General features: G+C 43.9%; 2 protein-coding genes across 2 annotated transcripts; one reads left to right on the top strand and one right to left on the bottom strand.

The window, feature by feature from the left end:
* Positions 1-57: 57 nt before the first annotated feature.
* On the top strand, positions 58-2,208 carry LOC118419254 (pyrethroid hydrolase Ces2e-like). The gene is made up of 4 exons (XM_035825602.1): positions 58-157; positions 429-492; positions 1,010-1,168; positions 1,371-2,208. The coding sequence occupies exons 1-4, from the start codon at positions 58-60 to the stop codon at positions 1,576-1,578; spliced, it is 531 nt and encodes a 176-aa protein (XP_035681495.1). The 3' UTR covers positions 1,579-2,208.
* A 7,616-nt stretch (positions 2,209-9,824) lies between these two features.
* LOC118419253 (fatty acyl-CoA hydrolase precursor, medium chain-like) lies at positions 9,825-23,256 on the bottom strand. Its single transcript, XM_035825601.1, has 10 exons — positions 23,184-23,256; positions 22,623-22,764; positions 21,938-22,139; positions 21,227-21,406; positions 13,157-13,431; positions 12,416-12,494; positions 11,721-11,894; positions 11,411-11,591; positions 10,581-10,809; positions 9,825-10,227 (listed from the first exon to the last, which is right to left on the bottom strand). Exons 1-10 carry the CDS (start codon positions 23,254-23,256, stop codon positions 9,954-9,956), a joined length of 1,809 nt encoding a protein of 602 aa, XP_035681494.1. The 3' UTR covers positions 9,825-9,953.
* Between the last annotated feature and the right edge of the window lie 111 nt (positions 23,257-23,367).

The raw sequence follows: 23,367 nt of genomic DNA, 5'->3' as shown, positions 1-23,367 counted from the left end.
GACGGCAGTGTCGCCAGAATTCTCCAGCCTGTGATAGACCAGTACCTGGACCCCGCCATGGCGGACGATCCGATCTACCGACGTGACCAGTTCCTCCAACTCCTGACGGACGCGTGGTTCACCGCACCGACAGTCATGATGGCGCAGGCACAGGCAGGTATGCCAGGTAGGGGTGGGTACCAGTACAGAAAATTCTGGCTCAGGTGCGGACCTGGACCTTAATATCTGTGAAAACTTATGAGCGGATGAAACGGGGTAATGGTCCAATCTCAGATTGGTTCTACAGTTATCTCTCTAGTAGAGAGCTAAGAGTTGTAATCGATGGACAATATTTAGATTGGAGTTATGTTGGCGCACGTGTACGTCATGGTTCGGTACTCGGTCCCCTTTTGTTTCTTGGATTAACGTTGAATTGCTTCTCTACGCAGCCTCCAGTCGAGTGTACCAGTACGAGCTGCAGCACAGCGCGTCGGTCTTCTCTTACCGCCCGCCGTACGTAAACGTTTGCTCGGAAATTGTTATATTGATATTTCCACTAACAAGTGATTTCATATGTATGTACTTCGGTATCCTTCCTGGAGGCCTCTCTACGGGGTACTTTTTTAAGAACGTAGTGCGTTTTTATATCCATATTAACTAAAACAAAAAGGCACACACTTACTTGGGCTATACACATGATCATTTTACGAGATTCTCTTGCATGACATGAAGTAACCTATCCCCATTATCCAGCTGGCCTTCTCCAGACTCTGTGAAGCAAGGGTCAGCTAGTGAGGAGGGTGTTAAGTTCAAGCGCGCATGCGTGCACCGGGGCATTGCTAGCATGTCCTAGGCGCACCGTCTTTGGTCACCCAGGGTAAAACCTTGAACGTGAACATCAGGGATGCCATCGGGGTCACAATGGATTCTTCTTCCCAGGGTAGAAGTAACAGGAAGAAGATAAAAAATCGCTTCAGACGTCTTAGATATAAAAAAAAAAGTTTTACTCCTATACTGTTTCTACCTGTAGGTACGTAAAGGTTGACCACGGTGATGACGTGTTCTTCATGTTCGGCATCCCGCTCCTGCGTGACGTCACCGGCAACTCCTGGAAGTACAGCTTCACCCAGGAGGAGAGGGACCTGAGTCTGGACATGATGGCGTACTGGGTCAACTTCGCCACTAACGGGTAAGTGAGCCTATCTTATATGCTGCAGTGAGTACATTCTAACGTATTTCTTAGAAATAACAGTTCTAGATCTACAACTGATATAATACTCTGGTCTCTTCAATGCAAAGAGATACCAATCTTCTGATTCTCTCTCTATTCCTCTGTCACTCACACTCTCTGTTTCTGTATATCTGTCTTTCTCTCTCCTTCTTTTTTACAGAGACCCCAATGACTCTGCGGGAGCGGTGCGCATGCGTGACATGGTGCACTGGCCACGTTACACTTCTTCATCCCAAGAGTACCTCCGGCTGGACGTGACGTCATCTGCTGACGTCAGGCTGCGGGAGTCCCGGATGAAGTTTTGGAACGAGGAGGTGCCGAGGCTGATGGGAAGGGAGGTTCGAACCGCCGGGTCGGATGAACTTTGAACCTTTGGCTACTTTCGTCACTGTAGCGATAGTCTCCAAAGACTCTATAATCACAAATTCTAGTTTGCGTAAGATGTGTACCCCAGTGTTAGGTCTGGTAGCCTTTGTGCAGTTATTTTGTTGTAGCTAGGGTTCAAGCTTGTTGCCTCTTTGCCTAATTCGATTAATTGACATTACTAATCGTAGGGCAGGTTTAGGATTGCCAATTTACGACATTATTCAGTCTTGGGACGACAGTGAATGTGACGAATGAAGTTCAATCACGTCCACATTTACCCTCTTGTGAGCGCGATCCGCGGGATAGAACATTTTATTTACTTATCATTTATTATAGATTTACAGAATAAATCTGTAGGGCATGCAGAATCAATGCATAATTTACAAGGCCAACTTTAGGGTACAGTTAGAAATGAATTAGTAAAAAACATACAAACAACAACTAGCAACGAAATACATTATTAGAAGTCATAACAATGGCGACGTATAGTAATTAGATTTGATTCAATAGACAAAACTAACGGAGAAAGCATGTACCTAATAACGGAACCCTATCAGAAGTAGCAGATCTGCTAGCTTCAGTGAGTTTCCAGGAAACTACAGAATATGACCAACACGTTTCGTTGCTGCTGACATTAGTCGTAATAACAATAGTATTGAATTCATCATGCGAAATACGCACAGGTACATTGTGACTTCTTCTGGACTTTTTTAATCAATCTTCTAGATCTTGTACAACGTATGATAAAGACAATTTAACGTTAGACCTGCTTATCAAATAAAAAGCAACAGGATTATACCTGGTCAGTTCAAATCTTAATTTTTTTGTTTCAAATTTAATAAAAGTTACATGCAAGGTTGAAAACAATTTGCACATATTTCAAGTATGACATTTTTTCAGACATTACACGAATGCTGCGTTACAACTTACCCATCGCTAAGACAACTACGAGAATAACTGTAAAGAAAGGCGACTGGGAATTGATTTCAATTGATTCCCCGAAAACCCAACGCATTATAATCACAAATCAGCCCTTGCTGTGGCATAAGATAGTATCCTAAGCTTGGGATGGAGCCCGGTGTATATAGCTCCTTCTGATTGGCCAGAATGAATCGACACCAGTGTCGATGCAAATACACCTCTGGGTGGGTCATTAACCCTTAATTAGCTCACGCCGGTAAAAACCCAATGCTCTTTCCAATAAGCGTGGTTGGACGTGCTCCAGGTGCGGCTCTCCTCCAACACATCTACAGGACGTCTGTTTAACTAATCTCTAAGCAGATCCTACAATGTCATAAGATAGTACCAAACTGGCCAAGGAGTCTAGTCAGCCAAGAGGTGTCCATTTTCCATTTGCATGCTCCTCCCTGTTTCAGTGGAGGCAGATCCCCGCTAGCAAAACACACTCCTAAGCCGGCTTTTGATACTATCGTATGCTACCGTAGGACCTGTTTGGAGATTACTTTTAACGTCCTATCCGACAGGACATCCCTAATCGAAGCTAGGTACTCATTTTCACCAGTGTCGAGTGATGTACAGCCTCATGTTCAGACATCCGCAGAGGTGCGAAGAGGTTCTAATCTTTTGGTTCTCTCACCCCCCTCCCTCTTTTACAGAGACCCCAATGACTCAACAGGAGCAGCGCGCATGCGTGACTTGGACCACTGGCCACGTTACACTTCTTCATCCCAAGAGTACCTCCGGCTGGACGTGACGTCATCTGCTGACGTCAGACTGCGGGAGTCCCGGATGCAGTTTTGGAACGAGGAGGTGCCTGTACGTAGCCGTATTGACTTCTTACGGTAGATCTCAAAGAAAACGGTATAGTAAAGCCGCGATGCGTTATATCAGCCTAAAAAATGGTTCCCCGTTCTTGGAAGGGGTTGATAAATCACGAGGAACTATTTTTGAAAGCTAGACCGCAGTTAGAAGTCATGTAATTACGCCTGAAAGTTGACCAATTTTCAGGGTTTCAGTGGTGCGTTTCGCTATTGTTTTCGGGACGAGTTACGCACTGCATGGGGTTTTCCGATATACCGGGTTATAGGACAAGGATCAACTGCTTCCGGGTCAACCATACTAATAGTGTATTGTTGTTGCACATATGATCACCTAAGTCGGTGATATGGCAGTAAATTTAACACATTTAATGGATTACTGTACTCTTGAGGTTGTTTTTACATACCAGACTACAATGTAGAGGCTTTTCGTTACGAGGGAGGTTTATACGGAATACGGATAGACCTGAGTGCCAATTACTACAGGTGTCGGTAAAAAAAAGTGACAGCCTGTGCCAATGTCGAAGCTTTCCCGGCTATCAAGGCAAGTTTATACGGATGGAACAGAGACTTTCTACAATAAAGATTAGTACATACAGTTCTTGTCCTGTCGAGATTTTACGTTACTAAGGGAGGTGTATTCAGATACAAATGTGCCATACTACCGTGAGTTGTGTCCAAAAAAATTGACACAGTTGTGCCAATGCCGACGATTTCCAATCTTAAGAGAGCTTTGTACGGATGAAACAGAGACTTTCTACATGTGTATCTTACAGAATGACACTGTCCTTGTCCTATTAAGATTTTACGTTATAAAGAGAGTTTTCTTTCGGATGAACAGTGCCATACTCAAGTGTGTCAAAACAAATTGACACAGTTGCGCCAATGCCGACGATTTCCAATCTTAAGAGAGCTTTGTACGGATGAAACAGAGACTTTCTACATGTGTATCATATAGAATGACACTGTTCTTGTAATGTTGAGGTTTTACGTTATTACAGGAATTTTATTTGGATAGAACAGTGCCATACTACAGGTGTGTCAAAACAATTTGACACAGTTGCGCCAATGCCGAAGATTTCCGCTCTTAAGACAGGTTTGTACGGATAAAACAGAGACCTTCTACATGTTTATTAAATAGAATGACACTGTTTTTGTCCTGTTGAGATTTTACGTTATTAATGGAGGTTTATGCGGATAGCACAGTGCCATATATAGGTGTATCAAATAATTGACACAGTTGTGCGAATGCAAAACATTTGCGTTCTGAAAGGAGGTTTATACGGATGAAACTTTCTACATGTGTATCATAAAGAATGACACTGTTCTTGCCCTATTAAGATTTTACGTTATAAAGGGAGTTTTATTCGGACAAAACAGTGTCATACTCAAGTGTGTCAAATCAAATTGACACAGTTGCGCCAATGCCGACGATTTGCAATCTAAAGAGAGCATTGTACGGATGAAACAGAGACTTTCTACATGTGTATCATATAGAATGACACTGTTCTTGTCCTGTTGAGATTTTACGTTATTACGGGAGTTTTATTCGGATAGAACGGTGCCATACTACAGGTGTGTCAAAACAAATTGACACAGTTGCGCCAATGCCGACGATTTCCTAACTTAAGAGAGCTTTGTACGGATGAAACAGAGAACTTCTACATGTGTATCTTACAGAATGACACTTCTTGTTCTATTAGGATTTTACCGTTGTAAAGGGAGGTTTATTCGGATAGAACAGTGCCATACTACAGGTGTGTCAAAGCAAATTGACACAGTTGCGCCAATACCGACGATTTCCAATCTTAAGACAGCTTTGTAGGGATGAAACAGAGACCTTCTACATGTGTATCATATAGAATGACACTGTTCTTGTCCTGTTGAGGTTTTACGTTATTACGGGAGTTTTATTTGGATAGAACAGTACCATACAACAGGTGTGTCAAAAAAATTGACACAGTTGCGCCAATGCCGTAGATTTCCGTTCTTAAGAGAGCTTTGTACTGATTAAACAGAGACTTTCTACATGTCTATCATATAGAATGACACTGTTTTTGTCCTGTTGATATTTTACGTTATTGAGGGAGGTTTATTCGGATATAAATGCCATACTACAGGTGTGTCAAAAAAATTGACACAGTTGCGCCATTGCTGAAGATTTGCGTTATTAAAGGAGGTTGTTACGGCTGAAACAGACACTTTCTACATGTGTACAGTGTAGAATGACACTGTTGTTGTCCTGTTGAGATTTCACGTTAGTAAGGGAAGTATATGCGGATAAAACAATGCCAAACTACATATGTGTCAAAAAAATTGACACAGTTGTGCCAATGCCAGAGATTTCCGTTCTTATGGGAGGTTTATACGGATGGAACATTCTACATGTTGTATCATATAGAATGAAAATTGTAAATTTTTTGACACAAAAGTAGTTTGGCACCGTTCTATCCACATTAACCTCCCTTAATAACGTAAAATCTCAACAGGACAAGAACAGTGTAAGTCTATATGATACACATGTAGAAAGTGTCTGTTTCATCCGTAACAACCTTCTCTAAGAACGGAAATCTTTGGCATTGGCACAACTGTGTCAATTTTTTGACACATCTCTAGTATGGCACTGTTCTATCCGCATAAACCTCCCTTAATAACGTAAAATCTCAACAGGACAAGAACAGTGTCATTGTATATGATACACATGAAGAAAATTTCTGTTTGATCCGTAACAACCTTCCGGAGTTGCGCCAATGCTGAAGATTTGCGTTCTTAAAGTTTAAGAACGCAAATATTCAGTATTGGCGCAACTGTGTCAATTTATTTTGACACACCTGTAGTATGGAATTTATATCCGAATAAACCGCCCTCAATAACGTAAAATCTCAACAGGACAAAAACAGTGTCATTCTATATGATACACATGTAGATAGTCTCTGTTTCATCCGTAACAACCTTCCCTAAGAACGGAAATCTTTGGCATTGGCACAACTGTGTCAATTTTTTGACACACCTCTAGTATGGCACTGTTCCATCCGCATAAACCTCCCTTAATAACGTAAAATCTCAACAGGACAAGAACAGTGTCATTCTATATGATACACATGTGAATAGTCTCTGTTTCATCCGTAACAACCTCCTTTAAGAACGCAAATCTTCAGCATTGGCGCAACTGTGTCAATTTGTTTTGACACACCTGTAGTATGACATTATATCCGAATAAACCTCCCTCAACAACGTAAAATCTCAACAGGACAAGAACAGTGTCATTCTATATGATACACATGTAGAAAGTCTCTGTTTCATTCGTACAAACTTTCTCTCTTAAGAACGGAAATCTTCGGCATTGGCGCAACTGTGTCAATTTGTTTTGACACACCTGTAGTATGGCACTGTTCTATCCGAATAAAAGCTCCCTTTATAACGTAAAATCTTAACAGGACAAGAACAGTGTCATTCTATATGATACACATGTAAAAAGTCTCTGTTTGATCCATACAAACCTCTCTTAAGAACGCAAATCTTGGGCATTGACACAACTGTGTCAATTTTTTTGGACACACCTGTAGTATGGCACATTTGTATCTGAATACAACTCCCTTAGTAACGTAAAATCTCGACAGGACAAGAACTGTGCTAATCTTTATTGTAGAAAGTCTCTGTTCCATCCGTATAAACTTGCCTTGATAGCCGGGAAAGCTTCGACATTGGTACAGGCTGTCACTTTTTTTACAAACCTGTAGTATGGCACCGGTCTATCCGTATTCCGTATAAACCTCCCCCATAACGAAAAGCCTCTACATTGTAGTATGGTATGTAAAAACAACCTCAAGAGTACAGTAATCCATTAAATGTGTTAAAGTTACTGCCAGGTGATAGTGCAACAACACTACACTATAAGTATTGTTGACCCGGAAGCAGTTGATCCTTATCCTATAACCCGGTATATCGGAAAACCCCATGCAGTGCGTAACTCGTCCCGAAAACAATAGCGAAACGCACCACTGAAACCCTGAAAATTGGTCAACTTTCAGGCGTAATTACATGACTTCTAACTGCGGTCTAGCTTTCAAAAATAGTTCCTCGTGACTTATCAACCCCTTCCAAGAACGGGGAACCATTTTTAGGCTGATATAACGCATCGCGGCTTTACTATACCGTTTTCTTTGAGATCTACCGTAAGAAGTCAATACGGCTACGTACACGCCGAGGCTGATGGGAAAGCATGTCCATAACCTCGGGGTCAGGTCAGGTAGCAATGGAGGGCCATCGCGTAGCCCTTTTGTAGTCGCGTTCATGTTAGTTGTGTTCTATGTCTTTGCCTAAGTTCTCGGGCATACACGGAAATATAGGACGTTAAATTGACGACAGTCTTTGGACAACCATGCATGTGAAATAATTTTTTTACGCACTCGACTTCGTTCACATCTAGGCCAGTGGACATAAGTCAAAATCATATTCAAAACAATTAACAGATAGGCAAATGTCATGACCTCATCCATGAACATTACAGGTTACAACATCCAAAAGTACCCCGCTAGCTATGTCCAAAAAGTGTACAAAAAGTCCAATTCAAACAAAGAACATGACGACACCTCGAGTTTCAAACAATGTCGCCAGTTTGTTGTCTGATGACGTCAAGTTAGAGCCTAATCACTTAAAGTTAGAACTTGGCACATATGTATTTTAATGAACACTACACTGTCTCATTAATCAAAGATATCTCTTATATTTCCGAAGAAAAGGCCTTCTATTAGTCTTAGATAGGCTAGATCATTGTGTAACATAAAAAATGTACTCTCGGTGTATGCTTATATTACTGACCTTTGCCATGTCAACCATCCCGTGTGCGCCACTAACGCTTAGGTCACATTTCTGAACCGGGACCCGGCCGGGCATCTTTCGGGAGCGAAAAGAATGATATAAAATGCATCAAAATACACAAAATGTCAAAATAAGATTCATGTGTATATTTCTAGGTATACATTGTAATGTTTCGTTTGTCAAAACAACCCGGCAGGGTTCCGGTTGGGAAATGTGACCTAAGCCTAACTAAAGATGGAACCTTCATTCCACGAACTCTATCCTACAAAGCTCACTGTTCAACTGCTGATATTAATAAATTTAAAGATCTTATATTTGATATTATTTTATGCTGTTTTTATCTTAAATCATAGAAGGTAGTATAACGATGTTGATTAAAGTGTTATGACGAGTTTTATGAGTGGTGTAAAATCAATGTAGTTCAGCTTATACAGGGACTGCAAGGCTGATTGAGAATAAAGTTTCAAAGTTTCAAGTTTACATGACCAAGGTCTGGGTGTTCATGTGGAAGTCAGCATAGTTGTCTTCTAAGAATACAGAAGTACACATGTTCACTATCTGTAACTACTGGCAACTCTATGTTGATCTTGTCTACAAGCGGTAATGCTTCCTCGACGACGGTTTGTTTCGCAGGCTGGCATGGGCTCCTGCTAACTCTAGCTCCAGCGCTTTTACCTCGTCTTGCAGTTTCTTCAAATCCAGGGCCCGGTGTAACTCCTCCCGCCGCCTTAGTAGCGCCGCCATCTGCGGGTCAGGCGGGGGAGGTGTCGTCTTCGTAGATAACCGCGCGTCTTTTTTCTGATCGTCCTGATCGCTGACCTCCGATTCCGAAACGTTGCCCAGGCCCTCGCAGTGACGGTTCACCACAACCTGGGCACTTTTTCGACCTGGGCTTTCTCGGTTGCGATCTTGAACAAACGAGAGCTAGAAGAAACGTGTCTTCTCTCTAGAAAATCTGGGGGCGACTGCTCTCCTATTGGTGGGGGTCGGAGATCAGCTAATTAAATGGTTTGACCCCTGCGGCCCAAACCACCCCATTGTACATATCTTTAGCATCACCATATTGTATCCCATCGGTTGTTCCATTCAGTTCATCAGTTGTACCCACTCTGTATTTATATGTATATATTTGTCTCCCGGATTTTAATTGTATGCATTGATGTGGGCCTGTAGTCTCTGAAATAAAGAATAATAATACACTGTCAAATAGTATCGGAGTCATCCCATTGGGAATAGCGACAAGGATCCCAAGGACATAATGAGAGGTTCAAGATTAAAACGCCTTTGTAAACAAACGAGGAAGACAATTTTATTGAAATCGATGGAGAGGACTCCTGAGAGGTAGCACTGTTGCTACAACATTTCAACCCAAAGGATGAGAACAACATTATTTGATTGTGATATGTATGCCAATGATAGAAATATTCTATTTGATTACATAGAAAGTAGATTCCCTCATTTTAGACACATGGGTAGCTCTGACAAGTTTATATTCCTCATGCGTTTTGACAAACCAACCATAGCTAAACCCATACAGTCCTATATTTTCACCATTACCAAGAAGCGAGAAGAAGCCGAACTTCTATATTTGAAGTAGAAGGTTCTAGATTTGTGATACATTTATATATGTATATATGTTTTGACTTGTTGTGACCTGTACTTAGCTCGGTTAGGCAAAACTGTACAATAAAGGTCTTCACTCATTAATGTTACTAATGGTACTAATGGTACTAACGTTACTACCATTAGCATGGCGCAAGACGATTGTTATCAGGACCTCAGGACAACAGATAGGAAACAACAAACGTAAACACAAGAACAGAAAGGCTACACGAAGTCTCGCGAGTCCCGCCGCTGGCGCGGTGGTTGTGGACATGCTTTCCCATCAGCCTCGGCACCTCCTCGTTCCAAAACTTCATGTTGGACTCCCGAATCTTGACGTCAGCAGATGACGTCACGTCCAGCTTCAGGTAGGATTGAGATGACGTCATGTAACGTGGCCAGGTCACCAGGTCACGCATGCGCGCTGCTCCTGTCGAGTCATTGGGGTCCCTTTAGAAAGAAACAGAAATATCTCAGGCATCTATGAAAGTCAGATTCAGCCACTATCATTATGCCAATAAGGCTTTTTTATGAACATCAAATGTGTCCATTGACCACTTTTTGAAGGTGACAAGCAAATGGAAAACCACAAATTGACTGGCAGACCAAAAACGATACCTCCCAGTGAATTAGTGCTCTCTTCCATTGACCCCGTGACCTGACATGTCTGAGGCTTCCTCACACTCACTTTTGTGGTGATCCATGTACATCCTACTCACTTTCCGCCACTCTACTGACAGTGTATTCAAATACCTACAGACACACAATAAGACAGACATGGAGGCAGAGGTGTACTACTGTACCCGTTAGTGGCGAAGTTGACCCAGTACGCCATCATGTCCAGACTCAGGTCCCTCTCCTCCTGGGTGAAGCTGTACTTCCAGGAGGCGCCGGTGTCGTCACGCAGGAGCGGGATGCCCCACATGAAGTATAAGTCATCACCGTGGTCAGCTCCCGTGACAAACGGCGGACGGAAAAAGGAGAAGACCGACGCGCTGTGCTGCAGCTCGTACTGGTACACTCGACTGGAGGCTGCGTAGGGAAACAAGTCAACATTGATATTTCGGATAACTTAAAACTTTTCTGATGCATCATAATCCAGTAGGCGATGTGTACTTGCCTGGTTTAATAAACTGAAAGTAAAACTGAAATAAAGCATAATAGACTATAGTTTATCATTTAAATAGCACAAAGGTTAAAGAATGCAAAGGTTAGACGTGACAGGTCCTTCGAATTCAGAGTCATATAGCCAGCTGCTGCCTTGCGTGCTTGCGAAGTAAAGCTGGTATGTAACAGTACAAAGGGTTGTTATACCGGCTATATATACTGTATAGATACGGATACATAATATGAATAAGAATGATATGGTGTAGCCTCCTTCACCGGCGTCTCTAGGGCCTTGGCGGAAGTTTTTTCTTTGGGGGGCACTCCAGTACACTCCCCCCGGTATATATTCTTCTCCCGGCATTTTTCCTTTCCCGGCATATTTTCCTTTCCCGTCGTATTCCCGGATAAAAATCGGGAATCGACAAAAAAAAAAACTTCCGCCAAGGCCCTAGAGACGCCGGTGATCGAGGCTAGATATGGTGTCACTGTTTGTTCCCTTCACCACAAGAACGTGAGACTCCCCTACCTTCCCACGCTACTGCCGGCATGCCTGCCTCGGCCTGCGCCATCCTGACCGTCGGTGCGGCGAACCACGCGTCCGTCAGGAGTTGTTGGAACTGGTCGCGCAGGTAGATCGGATCGTCCGCCATGTCGGGGTCCAGGTACTGGTCTATCGCAGGCTGGAGGACCGTGTCAACTCTGCCGCCCTGCGGGATACATCATAGGTGAAGGAATTTGGCGAAGAGGTGAAATGGGGTCCATATTTATTTTAGAATATTAGATTCAGCTTTTACTGTAGTTTTCAAATGAATTTAGGCAGCCAAAATGTCTCTTACCAGGTACTGTTTGACCATCAGTTGTAGATTTTCTGGAAGGTTAGTTTCGAACTCTGCCCTGGTCATCCCGTCTGCGTCCACATACGGGGCCTCTGATGACATCCACCCGAACTCGTCGTTGTTGGTGCCCAGAAGGTAGTCCGCCCTGTTGATGAATTTGTGGTTCGTCAGGTCCTGTGATCACAACAACGTAGATTAGCATGAAAGTTTTTCTCCATAACGTTATTGAGAAAAGCTAAGTTTACATTGTCCCATCAGAAAAGAGTAAATTTGAAACACCATCTAATTGGATAATGTCGAGATATGGGACAATCAAAAAGTTTCTGGTGAGGGTAATTAGACATCAAGACCAATCAACCTTCATCAAACCGGGACGGGGGGAGCTACCGACTTACACCAACCAGTACCAATGCCAACGTGGAAATGCAGTCAACGACATGAAAACCGCCCCATCACATATAAGCCATACTTTGTACGTTGTGCAATAAAGTTATTATTATAAGCGAGGCTCGGACAGAATCGTCGTCTGATCGATTTTCGCCAAATGTAACATGGGTATAAAGCAAGCTGGTGGTAACTGTTCCAGATACCATTGGTTCAGCGGATGCGCTTCGTACGTGTGCCATTACGATCCACAAAGTCCAGCACATACTAAGTGTGCTAGGTACAATACATTAAGCAGCATTCTTACTTACCCAAGGACTTTGTAACAGGAATCTACCATCGATGACCACTGAGGGAAATACCGTCGTCAAGAAGTTGTCACTCGGTAACCTGCCAGAACAAAAGATAGTCTGTTTGATTGAACAATGAACATGAAGATGAATTCGCCATTCCATATTGCCGTACTGCAAGATACAAAAACGCACGTGTACCGTAGCTCGCCGGACTGTTAGATACTAGTTACTCATTACATTACCATTCCAGTTATCCGCCAGTTATGTCTACCGTATATTGTACAACGTAACAGACGCCTTCTCGTAGATTATATTGAATTAAGTATGTGATGTGATTGTTAATGATCGTAAAATTGTTTATTGGTGTCAATAATGGATTTTAGAGTATTTGTAAATTTTTGATGGTGGAAATCTAGAAATTGTCATAACTACACAGTTAAGACTCATTTCGTCTGCGATGCTGGTTCAATGCAATAGATATTGAATTGAATCGAATGATATCGCAAGAACTGCATGTATAGCACTAGGTTTGTTCAATAAAGTAGGAGTTTTATGATACCAAACAACATTTGTACATCATAACCAAAGTACAGTGATCTAGATCTTTAACTTCTAAGTCAAGCATGCAAATTGACCAACTGCGTTCTGCTCCTTCAAAGGTCTGGGCGCTCTGCAGCAATGACAGGTGTGCTTTCTTCAACCCTCTCCAAATCGACTCGGACTAATTATCAATTAACGATAGAAACCCCCCGAACATACCCTCGCAGACAGCTCATCATATCATCGTAGGAGTCCGTGCTGCAGTTCAAGCTGAGGGCGAGGTTTTGTGTTTGTTTGATGTCGCCTTTCTGTACGACTGGAACTCCCGCCACGCCGCTCTGAGAGATGGCCCGGTGGAACAGTCCCGTTGCCATGGGAGACATGACGAGCAGAGACACGGACCAGCCTCCAGCTGACTCTCCAAATATGGTGACTCTGTCGGGATCTCCTCCGAAGTTCCGGATGTTGCCTCGCACCCACTCCAGGGCCTTTATCTGTGACAGGACAGGGTAGGTGTCAGTAGTCAATGTGATGAATGGCAGGTGATTGAGGCAACTTCTAATCATATTCAAGATAGAAATGCTTTGTGAAGCAGGAATCGCAGAAAAGACAACACAGTCATCGCTAACAGGCAGGCACAACAATACCTCGCTCCCCTGCAGGATTAAACTTTAAAACAAACTTTTATTGGGAACATCTAGGTAGAATCTAACCGTATCTAAGAGACCAAAGTTTCCCGGTGCGTCGTCGTCCCGGGTCGACAGGAAGCCCAGGTTAGCCAACCGGTAGTTCATGGTTACCATGACGACGTTATAGAGAGACGTGGGGATCTCAGCCGGGTAGCTTGCACCACTGCCAGAGTACCAACCCCCGCCATGGATCCACACCATCACCTGAAGCAGATGGTATACGTTATGAAGAAAGCCATAGGTCAATGTAAATACAGGGTCACAAAGATTCGTCGGAGGTTGTGTAAGTATATTTGAATATATGAACAGGACTGCTTTAAAAGAGGAATAAATGAAGTAATCTACATCAGGGAAACCAACATTCTCTCAATAGCGACGTCGGGCGATATCGACTTTCGGCAGCATTTTAGCCATTGCTGAGGTCACACGTGCAGAAAGTCAAAATAACTTGATTAGACAGCTGGTGAAGAAGTCCCAAATGCTGGCGAGTGCAATTTTGAGTTGGAAAACAGTCTCTTACCTTTCCATAGTAGTTTACCATTTCATAGAATTTCAGTGACCTTGCTGATTCGTAAAAGAGTGGTGCCTTTAATACAAGATTTAGGTTTTCCCTACCAAAATGTATATTTCATGACTCTGTCTCTCGCGATCGTCCATCTCTCTCTCCCTCCATCCCTCTAAATCCCTTACTCTCTCTCTCTCTTTTTAGGTAGCGCGCACGCTACCGGAAAGGGTTGCGGTCCTTAGGACAGGACGTTAAGCCGTGGTCCACTGTTAATTGTGCTTGTCGTAAAGAGCTAGGGGAATTTCCCCGGTACAATGAACCTGTAAATACTGTACATAGCGTCTGTCCTCTCTGTCACGACCAGTGGAAGACTAGCTCTTGAGTGAGCTAAAACTGGATCGAGATCACTTTCCTTTTTTCTTTCTTACTCTTAATCTAGAATTAGCTAAGCATTGTCTCTATGTACAGAATTTCGGTTCAATCATCTGGCTAAAGCATTGACCAAAATCAGTTTGCCACACCAATATGCACATTTGGTAAGTGACCATCTAATTTTGATATGCAGATGACCCAATGCAGATTGACAAACTTGAATAGATATAACAAATGGTAGGATATCTCACAGGCAGGTCGGCAGTGGCGGACACGTTTGGAGTGTACACGTTCAGGAACAGGCAGTCCTCGCTGCTGGAGTTACTGCGAACGGAAATGGCGTCGTAGATCGTCCCAGACAGCGGGAATTCGATCTGTGGGCATCTCGACCCGTACTCTGTTACGTCACGGACACCTGTCCAGCTGGCGGGGTCCTGGGGAGGGCGCCACCTAGCGGAGAAGATAGGGGATGTTCAGGGCAAAGGTCACTATTACACTCGGCGTCAATTTTGGTCTCTTTAAGACTTTCGGAAACCGTGAAAATGTAGATAATGAATGCGAGAGTGCATAGATTACGTTTAAAAAAATTTGGCCCCATTTTCTGTATACCCCTTGTTTGACGTAGTCACTTCCTAACGTGACGTCATCAGAATAAAAATGGCGGTGTCGTTATGCTGTTCCGCCGTATTCAAATTGTTTATACTTAACTTTTGGACATGTCTGTAAGACCACTACTCCGTAAATTCTGTATCCCAGGTCCTGGTTCAATCACGTAACAATTTGACCCCGCGATGTCAAACTTGTCTACTTCAACGTCATCATGAAAACTATCAATTATTCGTTTTATTTGGTTCTTTTGTATTCTATGGAATAAATAGTATTCCACCAATTTGTTCTTTGTTTTGTCAACCTAGCACTCACCTGAGGTCCCCCACAGGCGGAGCGGCGTAAGGAATCCCCTTGAAGGTGAAGACGCGGTCAAAGACGGCATTTCCGACAACAGAGGAGGTCAGGAACTCTGAACCACTCACGTCGCCATGGGTGGTGGAGACAACAACGGCGTCTAGAACAAATATCGTCACATTTTCTCGTCGAAAAGGACTCTCAAATTTGGAAAATCTTCGACAATGGATCACAAAATCATGTTTTATTTACGTTAGACTCGTAAGACTCGAAGTGATTCTGTTTTCTTCACTGCAAAAATAATATTTCCTTACAAATAAGTTTTCTCGGCTATGGCCTATGTTTACGTTTACACAACCTTGAGTAAATGTAGCTCAGCTGAAAACTGTGTCAAAGCTTTTTGTTCAGTAACATTACGCAACCTTTCACCTTCACATATGCAGTACACTTTTAAATCGGACTAAAAGCTTACGATGATACAGCCTATCTGAACTATCAATACTTTTCAAGTCATGTACGTGGGCGTATAATGTTAGTTCTTGGGCGTTATGTCTTAGGAACACGCCGCGTCAAGTTAAAGGAAGTATGACTGGTCTCCGTAGCCTAATATCGAATTGACAGATTGTGTCTCGCTTGTAGAGAGTAACAGGTGGATTTTTGTGCTGAAGTAAAATCAACCTCACCTGATCCACCTGTAAGAGACAAAATCACCGCTGCACAGACGAAAAACACACAGAATCCCCGGGAGGTATAGTACATGCCGGCCATGTCGTCAGGAATGTTCTTTGGGACAGGACCAACACTAACACGACCTTTATTCCACCTCACAACGGTGTCTGTTTCTTTGCATTGCGTCAAGATTGTTTACTGATTGCCAACGAAGTAACGGTTGAATGGTTGAAGTCAGAAATACGGGACTGTCAACAAACTATATTCCAACACAACATCTGCTTGAAGATTCTTTACCATCCAAAACCAAGGCTTCATATGTTGACTGACAAGACAGCAGCATACCGTCCTTAAACGTCAAATTTGCATGAAGGAAGAGCTGCCATGCTTCTTGAAACATCGTTGCCTTTGACGACCAAGTGGACCTTATCCAAGTTGTTGGGGACTCCAAAGCATGCTCTGAGTATGGACTTTAGAATTTGTTCAATCTTATGATGACCCGATAATGGTATGAACCGATGTTCAGCTATAGGCTTTATTGCAATATAGTGAAGATGATTACATGTAGATGGATAATTGGGTTTATTGAGGCAGGTGTATAACACAAATCAAATGGTTGTCCTTCGTCAGCTTAGCCGCAAAATTGGAACAATGCTGGTGTTTAAAAAGTGTCTTGGCGATGGGTAAGTTGTAAGTGGAATATATGTGTATGGTTTCGATAAAGGACCAAAATATTTCAGTTTTACCCTCCTCACAGTAAAAGAAACATCTGAAACAGAAAATCGAATAGAATGAACTCATTATGTGTATTTCGCAAATAACATCAATGGAGTTGATACACATTTTTTCTAATACTGGCAAGCCTTAAATACAGATCAACTACTGCCCCAAGAATGCCGTCGATTTGCTGCGTTCACCTGCCTTACGACGACTGTGATCAGAACCTCAGGCCAAAAGATACGAAACAACAATCGTGAACACCAGAACAGAAAGGCTACGCAAAGTCTCGCGAGTCCCATGGCTGGCACGTTCAGAGTGGATATGTTTTCGAAGCAGCCTCGCCACCTCCTCGTTTCAAAACATGTCAGGACAACAGACAGGAAACAACAAACGTAAACACCAGAACAGAAAGGCTACACGAAGTCCCGCCGCTGCCGGTGGTTACATCCTTTCCCATCAGCCTCGGCACCTCCTCGTTCCAAAACTTCATCCGGGACTGCAGTCTGACGTCAGCAGATGACGTCACGTCCAGCTTCAGGTACTCTTGGGATGAAGAAGTGTAACGTGGCCAGTGGACCATGTCACGCATGCGCACTGCTCCTGACGAGTCATTGGGGTCTCTGTAAACAAAAAGAGGAAAGACAGAAACAAAGAGAAAGTGAACACATCTTTACTCCAAGAAGCAGTTACTCAAGCAAATGGATATGATTTTGGATTTCAAAATATCCACGCACCCGTTGGTGGCGAAGTTGACCCAGTACGCCATCATGTCCAGACTCAGGTCCCTCTCCTCCTGGGTGAAGCTGTACTTCCAATACGAACCCTTGTCGTCACGCAGTAGGGGGATGCCCCACATGAAGAATAAGTCTTCAAGGTGGTCAGCTCCTACATACGGCGGACGGAAGGAGAAGACCGACGCGCTGTGCTGCAGCTCGTACTGATACACTCGACTGGAGGCTGCGGAGAGAAACAATTCAGCATCAGGATTTACCGAAAGTACTCGAAACTTTTCTAATGCAACTAACAATTGATGTTAGATTTTTCTTTGCATGGGAAGCGACAAAGAGCACAGATGATCTGTCTACAGACTGTATGCAATCATAGGTTGAGCTTGCACAATGATTTCAACACGTGCCATTTGCCAGTCGTATGTATGTCGTAATTTGACATGACCGAAGAATGACAGCCCATTGTCGTTGCTGTCAAGACAGAACAACAAATTTAGAAGGGTCTGTCACTGAAACACTGTGATATTTTATCAAGTATGCTTTCTCAGCATTCGTAATATACCCACTAATTCGAATATGAGAATGATATGAAGTCATACAATTCTTCCTTTTACTAGCTTCTGTTTTACCACAAGAACATGAGACTCTCCTACCCTCCCACGCCACTGCCGGCATGACTGATTGTGCCTGCGCCATCATGAATGTCGGTGCGGTATAGTAGACATCCGTCAGGAGCCTGAGGTACTGGTCACGCAGGTAGATCGGATCGTCCGCCATGTCGGGGTCCAGGTACTGGTCTATCGCAGGCTGGAGGATCGCGTCGATATTGCCGCCCTGTGGGATAAGGGAGGAGAAGGAGTTTCAAACGAGTGATCCTGTCATCGTCATCATATCGTTCCGTGCCAGTACTGCAGCCAGACCACGGCCTTCTCGTTCGCCTCTAGCAGGTCCCGGTTGGAGATGTTGGGGCCTAATACACAGTCCTGTGTAATGTGTCCCATGGTTTGGGTTAGGTGGCCACAACGACACTCGGCTGAGTTCAACCGTCCCCATTTTAGTAGATTGTCTCTGCTCCTATCTACTCCTGGCTCTGTTTAGCTCCCCTAGTCCCTTCTGTGGGACCGCGTGGCGCAGTGGCAGCATGTTCGGATCTGCACCGAGAGGTTGTGGGTTCGAATCCGGCTGCCGTGTTACAGATCTTGTGCCCTTGGGAAAGGCACTTTACACGACTTTCCTCACTTTACTCAAGTTAAAATGAGTACCTAGCTTCGGCTAGGGCCGTCCCTCGGATAGGAAGTTAAATGGAGGTCCCGTGTATGGAGAGAGACACACCCCATTCACGTTAAAGAACCCCCACACGTGCGATGGTGCGGTGTACGATGGAGCAAACCATTCTTTCTGATTCACTACAAATCACTCGGACGGAGGCCTGGCGAACCTTCGTGTCGTATCAGCCATATGGTGATTTACATTATTCACCATGCCCCGGAGAGGAGATGGGCGCCGCCAGGGGACCAAAATGCTTATTGATACAGCATAACATGTTGTGCTGCCCCTACGGCTGATTAATCAGGCTAAGGGACGAATGAGAGTCCCTTCTGGGTAGATGTGTACCGTGAGTTAGGGACTCACGGGGACTCTGAAGAGCTTCGTTTGTTTCCACAGTGTCAGAAGCTGTCCAACGAACTAGTCTGTATTCTGCAGACGTTACTATTACTAAATTATGCTAGACCCAGGCAGTGCAAGAGCCTCTTACCTCGTACCATCCGGTGATCTCCTGCAGATCGTACGACAGGTACCTTTCGAACTCTGCCCAGGTCATCCCGTCTGCGTCAATGTACGGGGCCCCTGACGTCCACGTGACCCAGAACCAGAACCCGAACTCGTCGTTGTTGTTCCCCAGCAAGTAGTCCACCCTGTTGATGAACTTGTGGTTCATCAGATCCTGTGATATATAACAACAATTTAGATTAGTACGAAAGTGTCCATAACGTTATAACTTGAAAGTGCATCGATGTTGGTAGAAGATATTCCTGAACTAGTGGAATTGTAATATCCAACAGAAATCAAAGACTCAGGCACATTTTCATCTACATCAGGGCTTTACAACCATCCCTGAACGGTGGACGCCATAGACGTACTGTAACTTATGATCCACTGCTCACCGAGTCACGTGTTCTATCTGCATAACGTGACGTCACGGCATCAGTGGATTGTTCATCCTTAAAGACTGGAGCTGTTCAGTCGAAAATTTCGGTGAGTCCAATTTTTTATGTTGGATATCAAAGTTCGACTAGTTCAAGAATGTCCATAACGTTAATTGTAATGGAATAAAAGACATTGAGTATCAATTCATTGTAAGAGTAACAGATCTTTTCAGTGTCACTGACGAAAGACAGTGGATGCTGTCTGATGCGCCTGACCGTTTCCAAAATTTTATCCAGTTGCTTGAGTAATTGGGAATGGGTAAAATATTACATTTACCTTATGACTGCACTTTGTAAGTGGCACTGTTAAAATAAGTTAGGAACTTGAAAGCAGGGACACATCGTCCTAGTCTGTCCTAAGTTGAATTAAAAAAATCAAACATCATTCTTACCCAAGGACTTTGTAAAAGGAACCTGCCATCGATGACTATGCACGGAAGCGCAATCTTCATGACGTCACCACTCCGTAACCTGCCAGAAACAAACGATACTCATCATCTTCAAATTCAATGAACAACTAATATCAAAATGGCAACATCTGTCAAACTAGCTACGTAATGTACTGTCGGTATTCGGTATTATGTACTGTTGGCTTCGAAATTCAAAAAAAATTATATGTCATAACCTAAGCCTTAATCTGAAACTTTGACTTATAAGTCAAGAACGCATATCGACTTGTTATTGTGTTCTGTCACTGCAGTGGTAAGGACATTCTGCAGCCAAGGAGGTTATTCAGCCTCCTTGCTGTAGCTACATCTGTCTTTCTTCAACCCCTATCTAAATCGGCCTGTACCTGATTGAAGAAGGAATACCACAGACAACATACCCTCGCAGACAGCTCATCATATCATCGTAGGAGTCCGTGCTGCAGTTCAAGCTAAGAGCGAGGTTTTGTGTTTGTGTGATGTCGCCTTTCTGTGCGACTGGAACTCCCGCCACGCCGCTCTGAGAGATGGCCCGGTGGAACAGTCCCGTTGCCATGGGAGACATGACGAGCAGGGAGACGGCTATGCCTCCAGCTGACTCCCCAAATATGGTAACTCTGTCGGGATCTCCTCCGAAGTTCCGGATGTTGGATTGAACCCATTGGAGAGACTTTATCTGTGACAATGCAGTGTAGGGGTCATGTTAGGGCAATGTGAAAAGTCACAGGGTACTGAGAAAACTCTTCTGGACAACGTTGAAGAGGTTCATCAGTCACGCATGAATACAGTTACACTGATCTACGCAAGCCGGACCTAGTCTCGTGCTCTCTCACGAGATCGAGACTAGGCCACTCTCCGTGAACAAGATGGACTGTCAGCCGTCAAAAATTTGGAGGTATGTACCTTACGTTTAAAAACAGTCATCCCTTGAAGAAAATTTAAATCTTCTGAACAAATTCACGATTGAGGCAATATCAAAAGACAGCGGTGTAAAGATACATAAAGACGGACAACCATTCCCCTGGGATGAAGTGATAAAGGGAAACTTTTATTGGCAGTAAATAAACAAACCATATCCAAGAGACCAAAGTTGCCCGGTGCGTCGTCGTCCAGGGTCGGCAGGAAGCCCAGGTTACCCAGCCGGTAGTTGATAGTTACCATGACGACGTTATGGAGTGACGTGGGGATTTCTGCCGGGTAGGTGTCGGCACTACCACGTACCCAACCCCCGCCATGGATCCATACCATCACCTGAAACAGAAGGTGGTCTATATGAAGCATGCATGTTGGAAAGATACAATTTAAAGAGATCAATCTGAGTTAAATGTAGTCCCCGGGTCACAGTTTTGCTGGACTACATTGAGAGGAAAAAGCAGGTCATCTACATCAGGGCATAACAACCTTCTCTCAACCGAGACGGGGGGTGATATCAGCTTCTAACGAAATTTTAGACCCATTGCTGAGGTCACATGTACAGAGTGACACGTGTTCACAGTGATTGGGTCAGACAGTTGAAGAAGACCCAGCGAATCAGTGGCAAATTCCTTTGAGTGGAATGTTTTATAAGTCCATGCCTCGACCAGTGTTTCGATTTGTATAACCACGACCAGACGGTTTTTGTTTTCTTTTTCCGGTACCTTTACCTTTAACATATTACCCAGAATTCTTGTCGGCGCACATGCGTTCTGATCTCTGTGAAAGGGCTTTTATGCACATCTGTACAGTAATATAATGTCTCCATGCTCATCATGTAGCCTTTTATTTACTAGTAACATATCTCACAGGCAGGTTGGCAGTGGTGGACACGTTTGGAGTGTACACGTTCAGGAACAGGCAGTCCTCGCTACTGGCGAGACTGCTGGATGTAAGAACCTCGGCGTAGATCGGATCAGGCCGCGGGAACTCAAAACCGGGACATCTGGACCCAAACTCTGTGACGTCACGGACACCTGTCCAGCTGGCGGGGTCCTGGGGATGGCGCCACCTAGCGGAGAACAGAGGAGATGCTCTTGGCAAAGGTCATTATTCTGCGTAGGCGCACAGGGTCCACTTTTGGCAGGGTTCCAGGCTGTTTTACAGTTGCCCGTTTCTTTGGAAATTCAGATGGAATCTTATATAAGGATGATGCAGGACAGAATGTGTATTTTACGATTTTCTTTAAAAAGGGGTTGGACATTTGTTTCGCACACTGCTAGCCATTTGCCCACACTTGTCACACCTGTGGACTATGTATCATTCATTTGTTGATTTTTTTATTCATCAACGTGACTTTGTGATAGAAATTACTGTCGTGTTGAGGTCACCTGAGTGGCGCCAAATGGCAACTCGCAAATCACTTGCGATATAGCCCCACCTATTGTAAGCTCCTCGCAATTCAGCCCCTGGCTGCCAAAAGAGAGTAGTCAGCCCACCTATTGTAAGTATTCAACAACCCATTTGTTCTTTACTTCCTTCACCAAACACCCACCTGAGGTGCCCCACAGGCGGAGCGGCGTAAGGAATCCCCTTGAAGGTGAAGACGCGGTCAAAGACGGCATTTCCAACAACAGAGGAGGTCAGGAACTCTGAACCTCTCACGTCGCCATGAGTGGTGGAGACGACAGCGGCGTCTGGAATTCAAATCGGTCAATATCATTACAAGTTCTCGTTAAATAAGACGCTAAAATCTGGAATCATTCGTCATGAAATTATACTTCCCTCTAAATGTCAGAAGTGACGATTCGAGTTCTTCCCTTTTCTTCACTGCACAGATAGACGATTAGGAAAATTAAACAAAAGTTTCTGAAGCATCGTTTTGCTAGCCTTGCCAGCTGAAGGTGAATTTGTGTGTTGAAGAAGTAAACCTAATCTCCAGGCAGATTTATAAGTTAGTATCAAAGCTGGCTAAAGAATACAGCTGGCCAAAGGGAGTCATCAGCCACTGATAGCCAAACACACTCCTGGGCCGACTTCACTCCTCTGCAGCTTTTGATACTATCTCATGCTACCGTAGGATCTGCTTGGAGATTAACGTAAAACCCACCCTCACCTGATCTACCTGTAAGAACCAGGATCACCGCTGTACAGACGACAAACACACGGGGACCCCGAGCGCCGGCCATCTCGACTAGAATGGTCGTTGGCATCGCAAAAACAACACGACCTTTGTCCCACCTGACCTCCACGTTCCTTCACGTTGTGTCATGTACACAGTGTGTTCAATCTCCAAGCAG

Source organism: Branchiostoma floridae, chromosome 7, assembly GCF_000003815.2.
Source record: "Branchiostoma floridae strain S238N-H82 chromosome 7, Bfl_VNyyK, whole genome shotgun sequence".
Classification (NCBI taxonomy): Eukaryota; Metazoa; Chordata; class Leptocardii; order Amphioxiformes; family Branchiostomatidae; genus Branchiostoma; species Branchiostoma floridae.
The sequence above is the reverse complement of the archived record's forward strand: the minus strand, read 5'-3'. Positions and strand labels throughout refer to the sequence as shown.

Excerpts from the sequence above, each read along its gene's own strand:
- LOC118419254 (XM_035825602.1), top strand. The coding sequence starts at position 58 with ATGGCGGACGATCCGATCTACCGACGTGACCAGTTCCTCCAACTCCTG. Across the intron at positions 158-428 it reads GATGGCGCAGGCACAGGCAG|CCTCCAGTCGAGTGTACCAG; the intron begins GTATGCCAGGTA and ends TTCTCTACGCAG. Across the intron at positions 1,169-1,370 it reads GTCAACTTCGCCACTAACGG|AGACCCCAATGACTCTGCGG; the intron begins GTAAGTGAGCCT and ends TCTTTTTTACAG.
- LOC118419253 (XM_035825601.1), bottom strand. The coding sequence starts at position 23,256 with ATGGCCGGCGCTCGGGGTCCCCGTGTGTTTGTCGTCTGTACAGCGGTG. Across the intron at positions 22,765-23,183 it reads GGTTCTTACAGGTAGATCAG|ACGCCGCTGTCGTCTCCACC; the intron begins GTGAGGGTGGGT and ends TTTGAATTCCAG. Across the intron at positions 22,140-22,622 it reads CCGCCTGTGGGGCACCTCAG|GTGGCGCCATCCCCAGGACC; the intron begins GTGGGTGTTTGG and ends GTTCTCCGCTAG.